Source organism: Carcharodon carcharias, chromosome 14, assembly GCF_017639515.1.
Source record: "Carcharodon carcharias isolate sCarCar2 chromosome 14, sCarCar2.pri, whole genome shotgun sequence".
In the NCBI taxonomy this organism is placed as follows: Eukaryota; Metazoa; Chordata; class Chondrichthyes; order Lamniformes; family Lamnidae; genus Carcharodon; species Carcharodon carcharias.
Genome location: NC_054480.1, coordinates 128,794,403 through 128,818,469, shown reverse-complemented (window position 1 = coordinate 128,818,469; position 24,067 = coordinate 128,794,403). Strand labels below are relative to the sequence as shown.

At 45.5% G+C, this 24,067-nt stretch overlaps 1 protein-coding gene across 1 annotated transcript in view; it reads right to left on the bottom strand.

Annotated features, from left to right (window-relative positions):
• Positions 1-2,698: 2,698 nt before the first annotated feature.
• The window catches only part of ncanb (neurocan b), a 161,932-nt gene continuing 140,563 nt past the window's right edge, over positions 2,699-24,067 (bottom strand). Inside the window, exons 11-15 of the mRNA XM_041205542.1 lie at positions 19,672-19,830; positions 18,303-18,385; positions 12,104-12,248; positions 9,555-9,737; positions 2,699-2,814 (exon numbers count right to left, since the gene is read on the bottom strand). Coding sequence (XP_041061476.1) covers positions 2,699-2,814; positions 9,555-9,737; positions 12,104-12,248; positions 18,303-18,385; positions 19,672-19,830 — 686 coding nt within the window. The remainder of the gene's footprint in view (positions 2,815-9,554; positions 9,738-12,103; positions 12,249-18,302; positions 18,386-19,671; positions 19,831-24,067) is intronic.

Here is a 24,067-nt window from a genome sequence, read left to right as displayed (position 1 = left end):
TTTTAGTTTGTTATTAATGCACGAGTGGAGATTGGGGAAAATGTTCTTGACCGACAATTAAGAAGCGTCCAATCAGATTGTTTCCAATTGGTTGTAGGAAAACATGGACGTGTCAGAGGATCAATAGTAAGAGCTTGGGGGCAGGACATTAAGAGGCAGGCAGTCATATGATTAAACATTTAAGACCACAGACGAGTAGAGTTGGCAACCCAAGAAAGCATATTCAGAAGATTCATCTCTGCCATATAAATATTGCCAGAATATTGTCAGGGCCAACAGCCTTTGCAGTATCCAGTGCCTTCAGCCATTTCTTGATATCATGTGGAGTGAGTTGAATTGGCAGAAGACTGGCATCTGTGATGCTGGAGACCTCTGGAGGAGGCGAAATTAATCATGCACTCGGCACTTCTGGCTGAAAAACCATTGTTTTCTTTTGATCATTTTGTTTGAACATTTCTCGTTACCAGATATAAAAATATCGAAAATGAGAAAAAAAGAGTGGGAGTCTTCTTAGGCCATGCCTCGGGGACGGGGGTGATTTGCTTTCACACTGAAAATAAGTCCTCAGGTGACTGAAGAGTCCAGTGTGCGACCTACAGTCTCTGTCACGAGTGGGGCAGATGGTAGTAAGGGGAACAGCTGGGTGGAGTGCCAAGGTAGCCACACGTTCCTTTCGCTGTTGACACTTGGCTTCAGTTAGCCCTGGGTGACGAGACTTGAGGAGTTCAGCTCCTTCCTGGCTGCTTTTCCTCCACTTTGGGCATTCCTGAGCCAGGGATTCCTAGATGTTGGTGGGGACGTTGCACTTTTTCAAGGAGGCTTCAAAGGTGTCCTTGAAGCATTTCCTCTGCCCTCCCGGGGCTCACTTGCTGTGTGGAAGCTCCGAGTAGAGCGCTTGTTTTGGGAGTCTTGTGTCAGGCATGCAGACGATGTGGCCCGCCCAGCGGAGCTGATCGAGCATCGTCAATGCTTTGATGCTGGGAATTTTGGCCTGAGAAAGAACAGTAACGTTGGTGCCAATGGATTTGCAAGATCTTGCAGGCAGTGCTGGTGCAACTTCTAGACCCAAGGTCATCCCATTCTCTGTCATTGAACTACAGCGAAAGGAGGGCTACTCGGCTGATAGTCAAGCATTTTTTTTATTCACTTAGGGGATGTGGGCATCACTGGCAAGGCCAGCATTTATTGCCCATCCCTAATTGCTCTTGAGAAGGTGGTGGTGAGCATTATCCAGTTGGGTAATGAGTCTTTTTGCTTTCCAATTGGCGCAGGAAAGCAGTACATCACAAGGATGGATATGTTGGCCAACTAATGGCAGGAGAGTGGAGCAAGTCATGTGATGTAACCTCCAGGAATACATTTAAGCACAGTTGACAACCCTATGAAAAGGTGGTAGAGGGAGATTTATCGCGGCTTTCAAAAGGAAGTTGGATAAGCACCTGAAGGGAAAATATTTGCAGGGCTGTGAGAAAGAGCTGGGGAGTAGGGCTTAAATTGCTCTTGCAGAAAGCCAGCAGGGCCTCGATGGGCCAAAAGGCCTTTTCTGTGCTGCAGCCATTCTATGGTTCGTTGAGAGACCCTTTTCATAAAACTGCCTGATTACAGTTGCAAACCTCAAAGACAAAAATCTACCCCAACTCGTTGTGGCCATGACAGGAAGTTAAAGTTACTGGGGTCAAAGGTGAATAAATACTAAGCTCAGCTCCTTAAAGAGGAACCTCTGCCATTTTTCAAGATGCCCGTTAACATCCCTTCATCTCTGACCCTCAAGAGACCAATCTTAGTTCCTATCACCAGTAATTTAAAAAAAAAAATTCTTTAGGGATGGCTTGATAGATAAATATGCTAAATGGCGTGTTACTGGCCCACCCAAAATCAGGAAGATTCCAGTTTTAATTACCGGTCAGTGCTGTGTTAGTGAATCTTGGGCTCAAGAGTTGATGCCACTAACTATTCATAGAGTTCCGCTGGGGAAGTGGGCATTTCGATGATGGCCTAAGGCAGGATGAGGCTGCAATTAACCCTTGCCATAGCCAATTAGCCCACCAACACTAACATTAAACCACTAAAGCTTCCTTCAGGATTGGTTAAAACTTTAGAAGTGAAATGTGTGCAGGCAATAACAAGTAACAAACCCCAAAAAAGCATTTGTATAAAATCTCTCAGTCTGTTATTTAATGGAAAGTGTTAACCTGTTTTCAATTAATAGGGTTTAACGAGTTCAAAAATAATAGGCAAATACGTTAATGGGTCTGTTACTAGCATGGCACAGTGCAGTTACAGGGGGTAACGTTTACCAGGGCTCACAGTCAAACTAGTGCCTGTCTTGTTAAACCAGCTTCATTTATAATCTAATCATCAGTTACAAGGGAATATTATTGTGCCTTTTTTAACAGTAAAGGATTACGGGATAGTCTTTTGTTTGCACATTGAGACTGAATATTTGCTGTTACTTGGTGACCTTAACCAGTGGACTGTTTTCATTTCCAACTCCTACTGACTGTGACTCAACAAGGTTTTCTATAAGCCCCACAATTGTTTTTTAGAAAAATACGTGACAGAATTCTCGGAAACTAAAAAACAACACCTTCATTCCTTTGAAGGGCTTTGTTCAAAATGAAACATCGTTTACGATTTCAGTATTGTGTACTCGCAATCCTGATCCTCCATCGCAACTCTCACTGAGTGCCCGGTCCACTCAGTAGAAGGGCCTCAGATCCACCTGATGCAAGTCCGGGTTCCTCTTGTGCTTTCGCTTCTCTTTCCTGCTGGATTTATGCTGGTGCCTTCGAGATCTGCGGTTCCCAGAGGCAGCTGGAGAGGAAAGGGTGGAGGTGGTGAAGAGAAATGGACAGGTGAGATAAGAAACAGGTAAAAGAGCAGGTTACTTCTATCATTTTTTACAGCCCACCTCTCACCTAACCACTATTTGCTTTTGTTGTCTCATTTGTGTGTCATTTCGCCAACAGAGATTTCTACTCTGAACCAATTTGTCTCTGCTTTTTCCCTCATCCTTGGATATCTTTATTTTTTAACAACAAAGGTTGTGGTTAATTTGGGCTTGATGGGCACTTGAGATTATATGTTATATATTCTAACAATGGTGTGCTGTGTGTGTTCTGCCTGAAGGCAGGTCCTTGGCTCATTATCTGCTAATGCTTCATCTTGAGTTGTTTTCTTGGTAGTTTTAGTCAGCGGTGGTTTGCCATTGCCTTCTCCTCTCAGGGGTATGGTAAGGAGGTCCCAAGACTACCTTGGCCCCCAGAATGGGAATTGAACCCAAGCTGTTGACATTATTCTGAACCACACGTTAGCCATCTAAGCTAACCAGCCCCCTATCCCAACAATACTTGTGTGTAATAGTCTTCCTTACCTGCCCCTTTACCCTTCTCATAATAATCCTGACTCCCAACTTATTGCTACTGGTTCACCCATCATTGGGACAAACCATTCATTTGTTACTCTGATAATGTTGTTCATACATTTTGTGTTGATGTTGACTTGTTTTATTGGAAACAAAGCTGGTGTTAGTAAAAATGACCTTGGGAGCTTTTGGATTGTTGTAGAAAGCCAATTGGTTCACTAATATTCTTATAGGGAAAGAAAATCTACTGTTCTTAACCTGTTTGGGCCTATATGTGACTCCAGTTTCACAGATAACGTGGTTGACTATTAACTGTCCTCTGAAGTCACTGAGTGAGCCCTTCAGTTGTATATTGGCAATTCAGGATGGGGATTAAATGCTGGCCTTGCCAGTGATGCCAAATCCCAAGACTCAATAAAAGGGTAACACCAGAAGGGTCACAGGGAGAGCTGGTTCGCTGTAAAGAAAGACTTGCATTTCTTTAGCAATTTTCACAATCTCAGGACATCCAATCAAGTGCTTTTGAGATGTAGCCATTGGGAAACTCCCCTGGTCTTCAACATCTTTTACATCCACCTAAGAGGGAAGATGGAGTTTCAGTTTAACATCTTAACTGAAAGACAGCAACTCTGACAGTGCAGCACTCCCTCAGTACTGCACTGAAGTGTCAACCTAATTTTCATGCTCAAGCCTCTGGAATGGAGACCTGAATCCACAACCTACTGGCTCAGAAACTAGGAGGCTACCAACAGAGCCGATGGCAAGGAGTGATTTTCCACCTTCATGCAGCTCAGCCTCAACCACCAGCAGCACAGATTAGAAATTTAGGCTTTCTTTTTTTAATATTTGCTTTTTATGGGATGTGGCTGTCACTGGCTAGGCCACCATTTATTGCCCATCCGTAATTGTCCTTGTTCAGTGGGCAGTTATGGGTCAACTACATTGCTGTGAGTCTGGAGTCACATGTAGGCCAGACCGGGTGAGGAGGGCAGATTTCCCTCCCTAAAGGACATTAGTGAACCAGATGGGCTTTTACAACAACCGACATTGGTTTTGTGGTTAATTCCAGATTTTTATTGAATTCACATTCCACCAGCTGCCGTAGTGGGATCGAACCCTGGTCTCTGAAGCATCACCCTGGGTCTCTGGATTACTAATCCAATGATAATACGCCACCAATTTAGGCTTTCTAAGATACATAATTATTCAATTGAGTTTCAGTAAAACCACGTGGAGCGTGCCTGAGTTTCAATAAACACTGTCATTGGGGAAAGATAGCTGTCAGGCCACAAGCACAGAAAGTGTCTCCGATGAAATCTCTTGTCTCTATTTCAACACTGGGACTCCGAGGCTTATTCTCCATAGAACTGTGACTTAGAATCAAAGCCTGACATCCCTTTGATCAGTGTGCATCGCCCTCATTGAAACATATGTCACACTTTGTAGTCATTTAAAACACTTCTTTTTGGCGAGCCATAAAATGATCTTGCCTCCTCTTTCCCATGGGGGTCCCAAGTTGTTACAGTTGCTTGGCTTTATAAATGCAGATGGAAATACACAGTGTACAATGTAAGGAGGTGATGAGGAGCTCTAGGGTGAAGGAATAAGGAACAGGAGGTGGCCATTTAGCCCCTCGAGCCTGCTTAGAGTTCCACATCCCTTAATACCCTTAGCTAATAAAAATCTATCGATTTCCATCTTGAAAGCTCCAATGCTCCCCCAGCATCCACAGCCTTCTTGCGACTGAGAATCCCAGATTTTCAATACCCCTTTGTGTAAAAATTGATGAATTAGCTCCTGAATGACCTAGCTCCGAAAATGTCCCCTCGTTCTTGATTCCCATATACCAGAGGAAATCATTTCTCCATATCTGTCTTGCTGAATTCTTTTAACATTTTAACCACAAGGAAAATCAGAACGTTAGTCAGCACATCATTCATTGTACAGGGCAGGTTGCTACGGTTACCTGAGCAGTGGAATTAGCAGATGACTGGCACTAGGCCCCATGCCTACCCTTTCAGATAAAGAATGGCAAATGGCACAGGGAGATGGTATGATGGGAGCAAAGGGAGAACAACAACGTCAGGCCCGAGGCCTTTTGGTGTATTTGGCCTGCCTCCTTGAAGCATGCAATGAATGTTCACTAGACTGATCCCTGGGATGAGGACTGTCCTGTGAGATGAGATTGAGTAGCCTATATCCTCTGGAGTTTGGAAGGCTGAGAGGTTATCTCAGTGAAATGGAGAGCTTGACAGGGTAGAAGCTGAGAGGCTATTTCTGTTAATGGCATATTAAGTATGATGTTAAGATACATGGATGAAGGGAGTTGTTTAAGTGTCGAGAGCATTTATAAAGAGAGACTGCTGGGACATGGTAGGAAGCAGATATGTGTAATGCTGCATTCTGCAAATAAGCCTATTATCAGCAAGAGTATTAGAGCCTAATTTCATATTTCACCAACTGGCTTGGGATTGATTTACATGAGTTTCCCCATGGCTAGAGAGTCTAGAACACATTGTCACAGTCTCAGGATAATGGGTCAGCCATTTAGGACTGGGATGAGGGGAAATTTCTTCACTCAAAGAGAGTTGTGAACTTTTGAATTCTCTACCCCAGAGAGCTGTCGATGCTCAGTCATTGACATATCCAAGACCGAGGTCAATAGGTTTTTGGGCACTTAAAAAATCGAAGGATATGGGGAGTGGGCAGGAAAGTGGAGCTGAGGTAAAAGATCAGCCACGATTGTGTTGAATGGCTGAGCAGACTCAAGAGGGGCCATATGGCCTCTCGGTGCTCCTATTTTCTATGGTCTTATGTACCAATGCAAATCAGGCAGTCCTGCTGCCTCTGCGTCTGCTAGGTGTGCACTCTTCCCATGATTCCAGAGGCACAGCAAGCACCAAACAACTGTTGTGGAGGTTGCACATTTGGATCAGAGCCCAGCTAGATGGGAGCACAGGACACAGAATCGATAGGCTAGTCCATCAAGCCCTGACCCCTGTTCCTGCGTAAGGAGGCTCCAATCCTGGAGTGGAATCTCACAAAGTGACCCCTTACATTTCCAGGACACTCTCCCCACGCCACGGACCCTGATGGAGCCTTCCCCTCTATTAGCCAGGATCCAGGCTTTTGAACAATTGTCAACCGCACCCCAATGTCCTACGTTGGAGCCAGTATCCTGCACTGTGAACAGAGAAGGAGAGAAAGAACTTGCATTTATATAGCACCTTTCACAACCTCAGGACATCCCAAAGTGCTTTACAACCGATGAAGAACTTTTGAAATGTTGTTACTGTTGGGAATGTAGGAAACACAGCTGTCAATCTGTGCACAGCAAGATCCCACAAACAGCAATGTGGTAAGGAGAAAATCATCTGCTTCTGTTAATGTTGGCTGAGGGATAAATATTGGCCTGGAGGGTGAGGAGAACCCTCCCCTCCCCCCTGCTCTTCTTCAAAATCGTGGCTTGGGATTTTTTTTATTATGGTCGCCTGAGGGATCAGACAGAGCGTCGGTTTAACATTACCCATGGAAGAAGGCACCTCTGACAGTGCAGCACTCCCTCAAGGGGCTTCAGATACCGGGGTGGCGGGGGGGCCGGGAAAGCTAGAGATGTTTCAATTCAAAGAGAGTCACAAGAGCATAAACGACACGAAAGTGGTCACCACAGGAGAAAGCAGGATGCCAGGTGTCATTTGCCATAAGGAAGAGAACTGAGTGACTCAGCACCAAACAAACTGCAAAATTTGGCAACAGTCCTGTTATTAGTTTCTCATTTTTACTGAATCGGCAGGAAGCAATTAGAGTTTCACATTCCTGTTTCTGTACAAGTCAAGACAGAGACTCTCAGCAGGCTGCTCTTCCACAAATGCTAAATGAGGCCGCTTTAAAACTTTACAAGGCAGGGTAGCAGTTTCCACATATTTGCATCCCCAATTAAATATTTATCCCCACCTGGACGTCCTGCTTCTCTTCGCTGCAGACTTGCCTGATTAAGAGGTCCGAGGGGATGGATGGTGTTGAGTTTCACAGAGGGGCTTAGCACAGAATTGGAAAGAGCAGAGAAAGTGAAGGGGCTGATAAGGAGGGACAGGACCTGAGTTGTATAAAGTTTGTAGGTTGCTGGGGAGGGCTGAGTGGGGGAACAAACTGCTCAATTTTGTTGTCCTGCGAAGGAAGATTTCGCCTTTGGCTCCAGATCTTGCTGGACCCCATCAAGGTCAGGGGCTGGGAAGCCTGCAGCGAGTAACTCACCTCCCCTCTCCCCAAAGCCTAGCCACCATCTACAAGGCACAGGTCAGGAGTGTGATGGAATACTGTCCACTTGCCTGGATGAGTGTGGCTCCCGCAACACTCAAGAAGCTCGAAACCATCCAGGACAAAGCAGCCTGGTTGGTTGGCACCCCATTCACAACCTTCAACATTCACTCCCTCCACCACCGATGCACAGTAGCAGCAGTGTGTACCATCTACAAAATGCTCTGCAGCAACTCACCAAGACTCCTTCGACAACACTTTGCTTACCCCCGATCTCTACCATCTAGAAGGACAAGGGCAGTAAACACATGGGAACACCACCACCTGAAATTTCCCGTCCAAGTCACTCACCATCCTAACTTGGAAATATATCGCCGTTCCTGCACTGTCGCTGGGTCAAAATCCTGGAACTCCCTCCCTACCCACACCACATGGACTACAGCGGTTGAAGAAGGCAGCTCACCACCACCTTCTCAAGGACACCTAGGGATGGGCAATAAATGCTGGCCCAGCCAGTGATGCCCACATCCAAAATGATTTAAAAGAAATTACTGCTCTCCTCTGCTAAAACTGCTCACTAATCCAGGATTATCCTGGAATAGAGAGGTAAAGGGGCAGAGAATAACATAGGCAGGGAGTGAGACAGACAGAGAGTGAGGTAGGCAGGGAATGAGAGAGGCAGGGAGTGAGGTCGGCAGGGAGTGAGGTAGGCAGGGAGTGAGGTCGGCAGGGAGTGAGAGAGATAGCTAGAGAGTGAGGTAGGCAGACAGTGAGATAGGCAGAGAGTGAGAGAGATAGACAGAGAGTGAGATAGAAAGAGAGAGTGAGAAAGATAGCTGCGATAACTAGAGAGGGAGATAGACAGAGAGCAAAATAGACAGAGAGCGAGATAGGCAGAGACCGAGGTAGGCAGAGAGTGAGGTAGGCAGAGAATGAGGTAGGCAGAGAGTGATAGGCAGAGAGTGAGGTTGGCAGAGTGAGAGAGAGAGATAGACAGACAGTGAGATAGACAGAGGGTGAGATAGGCAGAGAGTGAGATAGGCAGAGAGTGAGATAGGCAGAGAGTGGGATAGGCAGAGAAAGTGAGAAAGATAGACAGAGTGCAAGATAGGCAGAGAGTGAGATAGAGAGAGTGAGAGAGATAGGCAGAGAGTGTGATAAGCAGAGAAAGATAGGCAGAAATAAGATAGGCAGAGAGAGAGAGAGATAGACAGAAAATGAGATTGACAGAGACAGTGAGAGAGATAAACAGAGTGTGAGATAGGCAGAGTGAGATAGGCAGAGTGTGAGGTAGGTAGAGAGAGAGAGAGATACAGAGAGAAAGCAGGAGAGACAGAGACAGAGAGGCAGTGGAACAGACAAAAACAGACAAACCAAAAGAGGGACTCACAGAGAGTGAGAGACCTGCCTGTAGGCAAAAGTAAGTTAATGAAGGAGCTATAGAAAGACTGCATATGAAAAACCAAATGCCTGGTTTTGATTAAAGAATGGAATTATCTTTTCTCTCTGACATATGCATATATTTATTTCTTTAACTGTGGCTTGTTAGAAGGCTGAAATGTATTTCTGTGTTTCTGTTCCTGCAGTGTGTAAAGAGACCGTGATAATCTGGAAATTTCTTGCAGGTTTTCCTGATCACTCACCCCAGCCTCTGGAGGTTTGCCGAACCCCCGGAAAAGAATCTGCAAATGGCGACTGGCACCTTTTCTCTCGGGGTTTCACTGATCCTCTGCCAAAGATAGTTTGCACTGACTTCCTTCTAAGTTCTGTTGCAGAGGCCGGCTTCACCCCCTCCGCCACCCCCCCCCCTGTCCCCCGCCATCTCCCCTAGCCACACGTGTCCGGGTAATCTCCAGCTGCCCGAGCAACATCGTGGGAAGGTCTGCCTAGTAAAGGTCTACCAAGTAAACGTCACCAGTTGGTCAGCACTCACGGTTTAGGCAGAGTATTTTAGGGTTATCCCACTTCCCGTTGGTGTGGCACTTGATGGTGGGGATGTGGCGTTGGACGAAACCATCCTCACACTGGTATCTGACCAGCGAATGGATCTCATAACGCGCCTTCTTTCTGCCGATGATCATGGCGTGTTCCAAAGCCGGGGGTGGGCCACAGAGCACTGAGAGAGAAAGGAACAGCGTTATTAAGACCAGGCCATCGGTTGTTATTTTTGTTTATGCAACATGGCTTCATAAATTCAAAAGTCGAAGGTGTTGATATTTGCTCTGACATATCATCCAACGTCTTTCAATGCAACGAAGAGCTTTCTTCCTATTCACAGAACTGTGGGATCATAGAATTTTACAGCACAGGAGGAGGCCATTTGGTCCATCGTGTCTGTGGCAGCTCTTTGAAAGAGCTATCCAATTAATCTCTCACTTCCTTGCTCTTTGCTCTTGGCCCGACAAATTTTTCTTTTTTAAGTAGATAAAAATTCCCTTTTGAAGGTTACCGTTGAATCTGCTTCCACCAGCCTTTCAGAGAGCGCGTTTCAAATCATCACAACTTGCCATGTTAAAACAAAAACTCCAAATTTCACCCCTGTTTTTTTTAATTCTTTCATGGGCTGTGAGCTTTGCTGGCAAAGCCTGCATTTGTTGCCCACCCCTAACTGTCCCTGAACTGAACATTTCAGAGGGTAGTTAAGAGCAAATCACATTGCTGTGGGTCTGGAGTCACATGGTCACCATGACTGAGACTAGCTTTATATTCCAGATTTATTAATTGAATTTAAAATCCACAAGTTGCCATGGTGGGATTTAAACCCAAGTTCCCACAACATTAGCCTGGGCCTCTGGATTACTAGTCCAGTGACTTTACAACTATGTCACCATCACCCCCTAATGCTTTTGCCAATTATTTTAAATTTCTGTCCTCGAGTTACCACCACCCCCCAACACAAGTCACACACACACACACACACACATACCCCCCCTCCACATCACATACACATCCACACACACACACCCCCTCCCCCACATCACACACAGCCCCACACACACATCACAAACACACACACACACACACCGCCCCCACATCACATACACACCCACACACATCACATACACACCCACACACATCACAAACACACACACAGAAACACACACACCCACCTCACATCACACACACACCAACAACCCCCCCACATCACACCCACACCCACACACACCACCCCCCCACATCACACCCACCCACACACACACACACACACACACACACATCCCCCCTCCCCACATCACATACACACTCATACACACACACCCCCTCCCCCACATCACACACACCCCACACATACATCACAAACACACACACACACACACACCCCTCACATCACACACACACCACCCCCCCCACATCACACCCACACCCACACACACCACCCCCCCCACATCACACACACACCCACACACACACACATCCCCCCTCCCCACATCACATACACAATCATACACACACACCCCCTCCCCCACATCACACACACCCCACACATACATCACAAACACACACACACACACACACCACCCCCCCACATCACACCCACACCCACACATACCACCCCCCCCACATCACACCCACACCCACACACACCACCCCCCCACATCACACACACACACACACACACACCACCCCCCCACATCACACCCACACACACCACCCCGCCACATCACGCACACACACACACACAAGTTTCTCTTTATTTACTCTATATCCAAAGCCCTTTCTTACCAGCAAATTACTTTTCAAAATGCAGTCATTGTAAGAAAAATGGCAGGCAATTTGCACATAGTAAGATCTCACAAAGAGCAACTGGATAAATAGCCAATAACCTGCTTTGCTGATGGGCCAGTGCATCAACAAGAACACCCCTGCTCTTCTTCAATATTGGAATCTTTTTCATTCATCTGAGAGAGCTGATGGCACCACAGTTTTACTTTATCTCTGAGAGACAGCATCTCCAACAGTGCAGCACTCCACAATAGCTCCACTGGAAATGGCAATCTCCATTCAAGGCTTAAGTGTCTAGAGCAGGACTTGAACCCAAAATCTCCTGATTCAGAGGCATGAGTAACAGTGACAGAGCCACAGCCTCTCCCTTATGCTTTGCAAGCTTGTTGGTGTACTGCTTTGGTCCTCCCCTCAGGCATTTTGCTAGAAAATATCAGGGAGTGAGTGGGAAGTGGGAACATCAGAGAGAAGCAGTATAGTCAGTCTGCTGAAGTTGAGCTTTGGCAAATTGTCGGAGGATCTAATGCTGCTATGAACTTTCTAAACTAAGAGAGTCCTTGGTACTGTCACCAGTCTGAGTGAAGCAGAGTGTCTTCCCAAAGACCTAGTTGGCCATGAACGAATCCTCTTGAAGTATTACAACATATTGTGAATGACCAATGAAGGTAAAGTCTACACAACCCCACAGAGGGTCAACCAGCCCCTATAACACTTGGGCACCCATGGCTTGGCCCATTCCACTGATTTCTGTTCCTTTACCTGTTCCCTTCTTACAGATGTAGGGCAGGTTGTAGTTACATGGCACGTCATTCCACTTCCCATTTTCATGCCTGATTGTGACCACACAGTCCTCTCCTCCAGCAAAGAAACTGTCTGGTTGGTTTTCCCGCCAGTTTTCATATTGCTTGACAAGAAGAAAAAAAAATTGGAAAGCAGTTAAAATTATGGATTTGCAAATCAATATCTCCATCACTACTGACACTAGCCAGTGAGCCACACAGGCCAAGAAGCTCCCAAGTTTGACACTGGGCCAAGTTGGCTGATCTCAGCCTTGGTGACCATAGTGGACACAACATTTGCTACAAAGACTCCTTCAGGTCAAGAAAGGAAAATTGCCCAAAATTTCCCACTTCCAATCATTACCAAATACATGGAGGTCCCACAAGGGCGGGTTGTATGGGTTAGGCCTCTATTCCCTTGAGTAGAGAAGTTTGAAAGCTGATCTGATCAAAATGTTTAAGACTTCTCAAGGTAGAAATGGAGAAGTTATTTCCTCTGGTGGATGGGAGGCAGGGGAGTCAAAAACAAGGGCGGGGGGGGGCGGGGGGCGAACCTTTAAAATTAGTCAATCACTGTTGGGGGATAACATCAGGAAGAACTTCATCACATCAAGGATAGTGGAAATGTAGAACACTGTTCCCCAAAAAAGGAGAGCCCAGGAGAGGCTATTAAAGTCTCCAGAACACAAAATAGGACAGTGTGTTTGGAAGGATTAGGAATCTAACTTCAAGCACATCAGATAAAGGGACGACAATGAGAAAGGGGATGGGAAATACAGGACTGAAGGTGTTGTATCTCTATGCACGCAGTATATGAAATAAGGTAAATGAGGTGGTGGCGCAGATTGAAATTGGCAGGTATGATGTGGTGGGCATTACGGAGACATGGCTGCAAGGGGATCAGGACTGGGAGCTAAATATCCAAGGATATATATCCCATTGAAAAGATAGGCAGGTTGGCAGAGAGGGTGGGGTTGCTTTGTTAGTAAGAAATGAAATTAAATCGATAGCAAGAAATGACGTAGGGTCAGATGATGTAGAATCTGTATGGGTAGAGTTGAGGAACTGCAAAGGTAAAAAAAACCATAATGGGAGTTATGTACAGGCCTCCAAACAGTAGTCAGGATGTGGGGCACAAGATACTCCAGGAGACAGAAAAGGTGTGTAAGAAAGGCAAGGTTACAGTGATCATGGGGGATTTCAATATGCAGGTAGACTGGGAAAATCAGGTTGGTAGTGGATCCCAAGAAAAGGAATTTGTGGAATGTCTACGAGATGGCTTTTTGGAGCAGCTTGTGGTGGAGCCCACTAGGGAACAGGCAATTCTAGATTTAGTGATGTGTAATGAGGCAGATTTGGTAAGGGAGCTTAAGGTGAAGGATAGAATTTACCTTGCAATTTGAGAGGAAAAAGCTGGAATCAGATGTATTACAGTTGAATAAAGGCAACTACAGAGGCATGAAGGAGGAGCTGGCCAGAATTGACTGGGAGATGAGCCTAGCAGGAAAGACAGTTGAACAGCAATGGCAGGAGTTTCTGGGAGTAATTTGGGAGACACAGCAAAAATTCATCCCTAGGAAGAAGAAGCATACTAAAGGGAGGACGAGGCAACCATGGCTGACAAGGGAAGTCAGGGACAGCATAAAAGTTAAAGAGAAAGCATACAATGCGGCGAAGAGCAGTGGGAAACCAGGGGATTGGGAAGCCTACAAAGACCAACAGAGGACAACTAAAAAAGAAATAAGAAGGGAGAAGATTAAAAATGAGGGTAAACTAGCCAGTAATATAAAAGAAGATTGCAAGAGTTCTTTTTAGATATATAAAGGGTAAGAGAGAGGCAAAAGTGGACATTGGACCGCTGGAAAATGACGCTGGAGAAGTAGTAGTGGGGAACAAAGAAATGGCGGAGAAACTGAATAGGTACTTTGCGTCAGTCTTCACAGTGGAAGACACAAGTAACATCCCCAAAGTTCAAGAGAGTCGGGGGGCAGAGGTGAGTATGGTGGCCATTACCAAGGAGAAGGTGCTAGGAAAACTGAAAGGTCTGAAGGTGGATAAATCACCTGGACCAGATGGATTACACACCAGAGTTCTGAAGGAGATAGCTGAAGAGATAGTGGAGGCGTTAGTGGTGATCTTTCGGGAATCACTGGAGTCAGGGAAGGTCCCAGAGGACTGCAAAATCACTAATGTAACCCCACTGTTTAAGAAGGGAATGAGGCAAAAGACGGGAAATTACAGGCCGATTAACCTGACCTCGGTCGTTGGTAAGATTTTAGAGTCCATTATTAAGGAAGAGATTTCAGAATACTTGGAAGTGCATGGTAAAATAGGGAAAAGTCAGCATGGTTTCATCATGGGGAGGTCATGCCTGACAAATCTGTTAGAATTCTTTGAGGAGGTAACAAGTAGGTTAGACAAAGGAGAGCCAATGGATGTTATCTACTTGGACTTCCAGAAGGCCTTTGACAAGGTGCCGCATAGGAGGCTGCTCAGTAAGATAAGAGCCAATGTTGTTAGAGGCAAGGTACTAGCATGGATAAAAGTTTGGCTGTCTGGCAGGAGGCAGAGAGTAGGGATAAGGGGATCCTTCTTAGGATGGCAGCTGGTGACTAGTGGAGTTCCACAAGGGTCAGTGTTGGGACCACACCTTTTCACTTTATACATTAATGATCTAGATGAAGGAACTGAGGGCATCCTGGCTAAGTTTGCAGATGATACAAAGATAGGTGCAGGGATGGGTAGTATTGAGGAGGCAGGGAGGCTGCAGAAGGATTTGGACAGGTTAGGAGAATGGGCAAAGAAGTGGCAGATGGAATACAACGTGGGGAAGTGTGAGGTCATGCACTTTGGTAGGAAGAATAGAGGCATAGGTTATTTTCTAAATGGGGAGAGAATTCAGAAATCTGGAGTGCAAAGGGACTTGGGAGTCCTAGTCCAGGATTCTCTTAAGGTTAACTTGCAGGTTGAGTCGGTAGTTAAGAAGGCAAATGCAATGTTGGCATTTATTTCGAGAGGACTAGAGTATAAGACCATAAGACCAGAAGACATAGGAGCAGAAATTAGGCCCTTCGGCCCACCGAGTCTGCTCTGCCATTCAATTACGGCTGATAAGTTTCTCAACCCCATTCTCCTGCCTTCTCCCCGTAACCTTTGACTCTCTTACCAATCAAGAACCTATCTATCTCGGTCTTAAGTACACTCCATGACCTGGCCCTCACAGCCTTCTGTGGCAAGGAATTCCATAGATTCACCACTCTCTGCCTAAAGAAGTTTCTCCTCCTCTCAAGCAGGAAAGTGGAGTTAAGGCCACAATCAGTTCAGCTGTGACCTTATTTAAGAAAGGATATAAATGCATTAGAACCAGTTCAGAAGAGGTTCACTGGATGGATATTTGAGATGGGGGAGGGGGGGGTATCTTATGAGGAAAAGTTGGGCAGGCTGAGCTTGTATCCACTGGGGTTTAGGAGCATGAGAGGTGATCTTATTGAAACATTTAAGATGCTGAGGTTACTTGACAGGGTGGATGCTGAGAGGATGTTTCCCCTTGTGGGAGAGACTAGAACTAGGGGACGCGGGTTTAAAAACAAGGGGTCTCCCATTTAAAACGGAGATGAAGGGAAATTTTTTCTCTCAGAGGGTCATGAATCTTTGGAACTCTCATCCCCAGAGAATGGTGGAGGCAGGCCATGTCTAAGGTGGAGGTAGATAGATTTGTGACTAACAAAGGAATCAAAGGTTATTGGGTGTTAGTGGGAATGTGGAGTTGAGGCCCCAATCGGGTCAGCCATGATCTTATTGAATGGCAGAGCAGACTCGAAGGGCTGAATGGCCTACTCCCTGCTCCTTTTTCATATGTTAATATGTTCCTATTGACTGGCACAGCAAGCTTGATGGGCCCAATGGCCTACTCCTGCTACCATTTCTTATGTTCTTACCTTCGTGTTAGATTACAATGGAGAGAGAGATTGTGATAGAAACTGAGAGTGAGAGAAAAATAATCTATTGAAGAAAAAGTTCTGTTTTAGTTTCTGGTCTGGGGATGTGAGAGAAGTTAACAATCCCATGAGATAAAGGTAAAATACTGCAGATGCTGGAAATCTGACACAATCCCATGAGATACCCTTATGGTTCAATGCTACATGTTCTTTTTTTAAAAATCTAAACAATGAACATAAAGAAGCCAGTCATGTCTCACTCTGCCCTAATGCTGTATTTGAGCATGAGGTCAAACAGGTCCCTGAAGTGTCTAATCCCTTCCAGCTCCCGTCCAACCCTAGTCCTGTTATCAGAAACATCAAAGCTAAGGTGAAAATCGATACAATCCATAGTCAAAAAACATCCCTGGAGCCTGGCTTAACTCAGCTTATCAACCAGAGCAACCATTTCAGAACCTTTCCACTTACAGGAAACCTTGTGTTTTTCACAAACACAAGGCTGCTGAAATTCACAAAACAGACAGTGGGCTTTTGAATTATGCACATCAACCATTCACTCACTGTGACCAAAAAGGACTGCAGGGGTCTACGTGTGTGTGTGTGTTTTTGCATACATGCGCAGCGTGAGCATGTGTGCGCATGTGCATGCGTGTGAGTGCTTGTGTATGTGTGTGCGTTGGTGTGTGTGCACGTGTAAGTGTGTGTATGTCTGTGTGTGTATGAGTGTGTGTGCATGTGTGATTGTGTGTGTGAGTTTTTGTGTGTGATTGTGTGTACGCATTTATGTGTGTGCGTGTGTGCGGGTGGGCGTTTGTGTGTGCGTGCATGTAAGTGCGTGTATGTGTGTGTGTGCACGCCTGTGTGTGCGTGTGTGTGTGTGTGTGTGTGTGTGTATGGGCGAGTGTGTGCGCGCGCATGTGTGCACATGTGTGTATGTGCATGTGAGTGTGTGCACATGTGTATGAGTGTGTGTTTGTGCATATGTGTGTGCATATGTGTGTGTGCGCGTGTGTGTGCATGTGTGTATGTGCATGTCAGTGTCTGTGTGTGTGTGCATGTGTATGTGTGCGTGCGTGTGTGTGTGTATGCGTCTGTGTGTGTGTGTGCGCATGTGTGCACACATCTGTGTGTGAGTGCGTGAGCGTGTCTGTGCATGTGTGTATGTGCTTGTGTGTGTGTGTGCATGTGTGTGTGTATGCATGTGTGTGTTTTTGTGTGTGTGCGTGCATGTGCGTGGGTGTTTATGTGTGCATGCTTGTAACATGTGTATTTACATATGTGTGCATGTAACAAGGATTGTCTGTTTATGCAAAAATGTCTATCAGAGCCACAAGAAAGAAGGGACTTGGCAGCTGTTGTATGGTTGATACAAGACTTTCACCTTTGCAATCTGGTTCAAAATCCAGTCCAGCTAGATGATTTTGGCCAGTCTTAATTAGTTCCTCATGAGCTCTGCCCCTCAGAATAAAACTCTCTCCCTATATTTGGTGCCAATGGACAATGTCGTTCAGAAAGGATGTCTAGTGTGGGAATTCAATAGTAAAGGATTCAATCAGGAATACTAATTCATAAAATCTATTCTATAAAATATTGAATTTTATGTTCACCTGAGAGTTTAGACAGGGCCTCGGTTTAACATTATACCCAAATGGTGACAGTGCAGCATCACCTCAGTACACACTGGGAGCAGCAGCCCCAGAATTTGAATCCATGACTATCGAACTAGAGGTGAGTCTGCTATCAACTAAACTACAACTGATACCAATGGATGAACTAAATGGCTTTCCCATCTTTGAATCGCTCGCATTGGCGAATGAATGAAACATTGCAACTCAAATCGCTGCTTTTATCCTTCTTTTCCCCCACCTCTTTTATGTTTTTGGTTATCAGGTTTGCTTTGTCCAGTGAATGTGAGCTGCGCCCTTGATATTAACACACTCATTGCCTTTGAAATAATATAGGCAGAGAGGCCGATTAACTGAACAAACACTGGTCGTTTATTGGCACTAAGAATGGGACACTAACACTATGAGTGCTTCTTTAATCACCTCCAGCTCCAGACTTACAGTTACCCAAGTCACCCCTGCTGTACAGCGATTGGTTGATACAGTCATGTGGTCAGTTAACTACATTCTTTTAAAGGCACTCCACTTTACCACACCCTCCCTTCACAATCTATCACCGCACAACAATCCAGACTTTGATTAATGACTGGCATCTATAGGCTTGATCGGAACTTACCAAAGTAGTGCCATCAGTCCACTGAAAATCCTCCTCGATTGTCCTGTCGTTCAGACCAATCCAAGCATACTCCCGACCCAAACCTACACACGGGACAGACAAAGAACATCAAGGAACTAGGGATTTCACTCTGGCCCATTTTATTGTAAAATTCATATTCTCAGGAGCAATGATGTGCTCCTAAGCCCTGTCCCATTCTATCCCCTGTCTTCACCCTGGGACATCAAGACTTTTCAGTCAGCCTTCTCACTGCTTTTAGCATCCTATTGACTCTGTTGCCTACTTTAGCTCATCTTCTCCTCTCCCAATCTGACAAATTTCTGGAGCTCCTCAGCTCCGATAATGACCTAACGTCCTTAAAACCCCAAGTTTCGAGTCACTAATTCAGATAATTGGCAAAAAGAAACCAAGGAGAGGAGATGAGGATGTTTTTAAATTCAGCAAGCTGCTGTGATCTGGAATGTGCTGCGTGAGAGGATGGTGGATGCAGTTTCAATAGTAACTTTCAAAAGGAAATTGGACATAGCATTTGAAATGGAAAAGTTTGCTGGGGAGATAGCAGAGTAGGGGAGGGAGGGGGGGACCAATCACATAGCTTTTTCAAAGAGCCAGCACCATTAATTGTATATGAATCGTGTTAAATTGTATGCAGCTCGTGGACAGTAACTAGAGATTCACTTGCGCCGCACCTAAATAGATAAAAATAAATGTAAAACTGTGGTTATTGGGTTAGGAGGCCTGTGCTTGTAATGTTTACCTCTGTAAAAAAAAATTATGTATAAAGATTGGCTCCAGTTCCATCCTTCACCAGCTGGCTTTCTGGAATAAAACAGTCTCAAGCATGATGGGCTGAATGGCCTCCTTCTGTGTTGTATGATTCTATGATTCAAGTCACAAAATCAAATTTTTCTCTTTGCCTGCTCTCCTACTGTTAACCCTTTGCACTGTCTTGCACTGCGGGCCTACATCTGGGTTTCTCAAATGATAGCAGCTCCTTTTGCGTCCAGTGGCTATGTTGCCAACTCTGCTTGGGGTATTCCTGAAGGTTTCATCTCTTGAGCTCCTGTTGCCAACTGCCCCTGCCACCACCACCAATCCTCCCCCACCCATCCCAATCAAACAGCCCCCTTTTATAACCTTCAACAATATTTTTACAACTGATAGACAAAAATGAAATATACAAAATATTTTCTTCCACGCCCTGATTATTTTTCTCCCAGGTTTACTCACAGTACTATCCTAGAGATTACTTATTAATTACTGGAGACTCCAGGGCAATCCTGGAACGTTGGCAACCCAATACCCAATGTAACAATGCCACCAATAATAATACTCCAAACACACAGCGCATTCTCTTAGAAAGTCTCACTGTTCAAGAACTCCTTCTCCTCAGCTGAGTGTATGCTGGCCAGGTGTGCACCATGGCTTCGGCAATCCTTCTCTGCGTTCTCCCACAAGCGTCTGTGGGAGAAGTATCGATAGCAATGGCCCAGGAACTTTTGCCAGTTGTGATCACATCCCTCTGTATCTGGATGTCAAAGGAAGAATTCAACATTATTACCAGTGAATCGCAATGCGGCGTTGTCCAGCTCACTCTCAATTGATGAGTAGGATTTTGTCACGTACAAGATGGTGGCCATGAAGGAGGACAGCTCTGAGCAATTTGCTGCACAGTGCCAACTGGTGGCCAGAGCCTGCAACAACACCATGGCCAATGGCACAGCAAAATTGAATGGGAAATTGTTGACATAGCGATTTACGACACTCAATGTTGACAGGGAAACAAGATCAAAAGTTATGACAGCAGCAGGCATCCTGAAAGCAAATCAATTAAAGACCAATATAATCGATGGGCATAACAAAATGGACAGCCATGGACGGGCAAAGAAGAGCTGGTGGAGAGAGTTGACTACGGAGAATTCTAGAGAAGGAGAGCACAGTGGAGAGGCATAAATGATGGTGTGAAGTGTTAAGGACGAACACAGGGTAAAAGATGTTAGCATTAAGGAAAGGGCTGGAGAAGTCATTCTTCATTAAGTTTGCAGAACACAGTATATAAAACACCTCAAGACGGAGCAAGCTGAATCTTCCTTGATTGGGAAAGAAATAAACAGAAGGATTGATACCTTGTCTTTAACTAATGCACAGTGAATATTTACTGAAAGGCTGTTGGAGAGCATGTCACTCATTCTGTTAGTGTGTCTCTGGTATAAACCATCTGACCTTTAAAGTAATGAAGAGTGTTTCTTAATAAGTTCTGTAATAGGTTGTAAGATGAGTCTACTGCCTTCAGTTTCCTGGGAGAAAGTGATTAACATTTTCACCCTGTAACATACAGGTTTATAGGTTTGCAGTGTTAGCCTAGTTAATCCACAGGACTCCCTGGGGTTATACTTTGCATGTTCTGCCCAGGGTCCCTTTCCATAGCAATCTGATTGGTCCATCGATCGCCCAAGAAATCCATCCCAAGTGTTAAAGGCTCAACCCATGAACTTACTTCCCACGTTTTCTGTTCTCCTCTCTTCATTCCTGTTTGTTTATCATTAATTTTTGGCAATTGGATGTAGCTGGTGAGACCAATTATTGCCCATTCCCGTGAGAAGGTGGCAGTGGTCATTCTGCTTGAACTGCTGGTAGTGGTTTGACACAGTTGAACGACACGTTAGTTAAGAATCAACTACGTTAGTGTGGGACTGGATTCACATATAGGCCTGACCAGGTCAGGACGGTAGGTTCCTTCCCCAAAGGATAGGAATGAACCAGTTCGGTTTTTACGAAAATCCAATGGTCTCATGGTCACACTTACTGACACCTCACATCCTGCTCCAATTGTTAAACCCGGTCTCTGCTTTATCAGTAACAGAAATGCTGCAGAACCTATCCCACTGGGGCATTTGCTCCTGGTCCCTTGCTCACAGGTCAATCTTTGTGACATGAGCCTGGAGCCTGAGTCTGGAACGTTCCCACGCCACATGTTACTTACGGGTCCTCACATGTGGTTGGTCAATCTAGGACGCACTAATCGAAATTTTCTGGTCAGTTGCTGAGTGGTCACGTGGAGATTTAGCAGAGAGCCTTGGGGAGTCCCACTCAAACATTGACAGACACTTCCTCTACCATCACAGTCCAGGAGGAGATGGTGGCGTAATGGTAATGTCAGTGAACCAACTTGAATTCAATTACTTAATAAACAAATTGATGAATAATTACAGAATATAAAGTCGGTCTCAGTAATGGTGACCATGAAACGACCATCGATTGTCATAAAAACCCATCTGGTTCGTTAATGCCCTTTAAGAAGGGAATTTTACCATCCTGACCTGGACGGGCCTACATGTGACTCCAGTCCCACAGCAGTGTGGTTGACTCTTAACTGCCCTCTGAAATGGCCTCGCAAGCCGCTCGACTGTAGCAGTTAGGGATGGGCAACAAATGCTGGCCTTGCCAGCGACGCCCACACATCCCATGAAAGAGCAAAAACAACAACTGGCATTTATATAGCGTCTTTAACGTAGTAAAATGTCCCAAAGGTGCTTGACAGGAGTGTCACCAGACAAAATTGAACATCAAAATACATGAGGGGTTATTAGGGTAGATGACCAAATGTTTGGTCAAGGAGGTAAGAGTTAAGGAGCGTTTTAAACGAGGAGGGAGATGCACTGTCCAGTGAGAGAAGGGGGTAGGCTAGCATCACTGGGCAATGGTTCAGATCAGGAACGAGTCCAAGGGGGCTCTGTGACCAATTGTTCCTGTACTTCATCTGGCGTCAGCTAATTCAATATATCCGATAGGAATTGGGTTCTTACTGGCCAAACAATGCAGCTCCACACAACACCCCCTCCTGTTCAGTGCTTCTCCCTGCTTTCTACTGCTCTTTCATATGGATATCACTCAATCCACTCACTGCCCTGGTGTCATATATGACAACGAAAAGAAATACTTGCATTTCTATGGCATATTTCACACTCTCAGGACATCCCAAAGTGCTTTACAGCCAATTATGTACTTTTTGAAATGTAGGCACTGCTGTAATGTAGGAAACAATGCAGCCAATTGGCACACAGCAAGATCCCACAAACAGCAAAGTGATAATGGCCAGATAGAATAGATTCATAGAATGATCATAACACAGGAGGAGGCCATTCAGCCCATCATGGTGTGCTGGGGCTCTGAAGGTGCAATTCTAGTGCTATTCCCCCTCCTTCTCACCATTACCCTGCACGTTCTTCTTTTTCAGATAACAATTCAATTCCCATTTGAATGCTTCGATTGCACCTGCCTCCCCCACACTCTCAGACAGCACATCCAGATCCTAACCACTCATTGCGTGAAAATCTTCTCCTCACATCGCCTCATTCTCCTCTTCTCTTTGCTTCTTTTGCTAATTATCTTAAATCTGTGCCCTCTGGTTTTCAATCCTTCCACCAACGGGAGCAGTTTTCTCCCTATCTACTCTGTCCATTCCCTGCATGATTTACCTCTAGCACATCTCCTCTCAACCTTCTCTTCTCCAAGGAAAACAGTCCCAGCTTCTCCAATCCATCTACATAACTGAAGTTCTTTATCTTTTTACCAATTCTCGTGAATCTTTTCTGCACCTTCTCTAATACATTCACATCTTTCTTAAAGTGTGGTGCCCAGAACTGGACACAATACCCCAGCTGGAGCTGGAGTCGAGGGTAAATATTGGCCAGGACACCAGGGAGAATTCCCCTCCCTTTCTTTGAAATACTGCCATGGGATCCTTTATGCTCACCCAGCATGTACGATGGAGGCTCAGTTTAACAGTTTACCCAAAGGACAGCACCTCTGACAGTGCAGCACTCCCTCTGGACTTGCTCAGCCCAGATCGAAGCTCCAGGATATCTCAGAGCTGTTAATTTCCACCACTCCACATAGCCTGTGTGCCAGTTTCAGAGGTCTCAGGGCAATACTGGAACAGCTGGGCATTATTTATGGGGGACAAGACAGGGCTGAAAGGGATGGAACCAGCATGCTCACTGTGGACTGCAGCGATGGACCAATGACATGTGGGTAGTCCCAGCAGAAACCAATTCACCTAAAGCCTGAGGTTCATGTTGGGAAAGTGGGAGAGAAAATTCTAGAATTTCTCAAATTGTTAACATGGCCAGCCATTAGTCTGATTTGCAGATGTTGACACTCTTAGGTTATGAATGTTCCTACTGATTCAATGTTTCCATTAATAGTTTTGGTTTTGATCTCTCCCTCACTTTGCCTCTAGCCCATTTCTTTTTTTCCTTTGCTTTCTCTTTCTCATTCTTCCTCTCTCTCTCTCTCTCTTTCCCACTTTGAGCATGCAGGCTCCCTCCCTTTCAGGCCTCTCTTGTCCCCCTTAAATAATGCCCAACTGTTCCTTCTCAAGGGCAACAAGGAATGGGCAGTAAATAGTGGCCCAGCCAGCAAAGCCCAAATCCCATGAATGAATTTTTAAAAAGTTATTTCTTTCCCTATCCCACATCTTTCTCTATCTCTCCCTCTCTCTCTCTGTCTCTCTCTGTCTCTCCCACATTTCTTTTCTTCTCTCACACGGTCTCCCTCTACCTCACACCGTTTCTTCTTTCTGAAACCTCAGCTGGAATTTTCTAACACTTGCCCCCTGGTGGCCCCACCACCCGGCAGTGGGTTCCACACCAACAGCAGGCTCTCCCCCCCACCCCCACCCCCAACCCTGGAAGCGGCAGGGCTGGGCAGCCATTGAAATCTCCATTCACATCAGCAGGTCTGGAAGATCCCGCCGGCGAGAG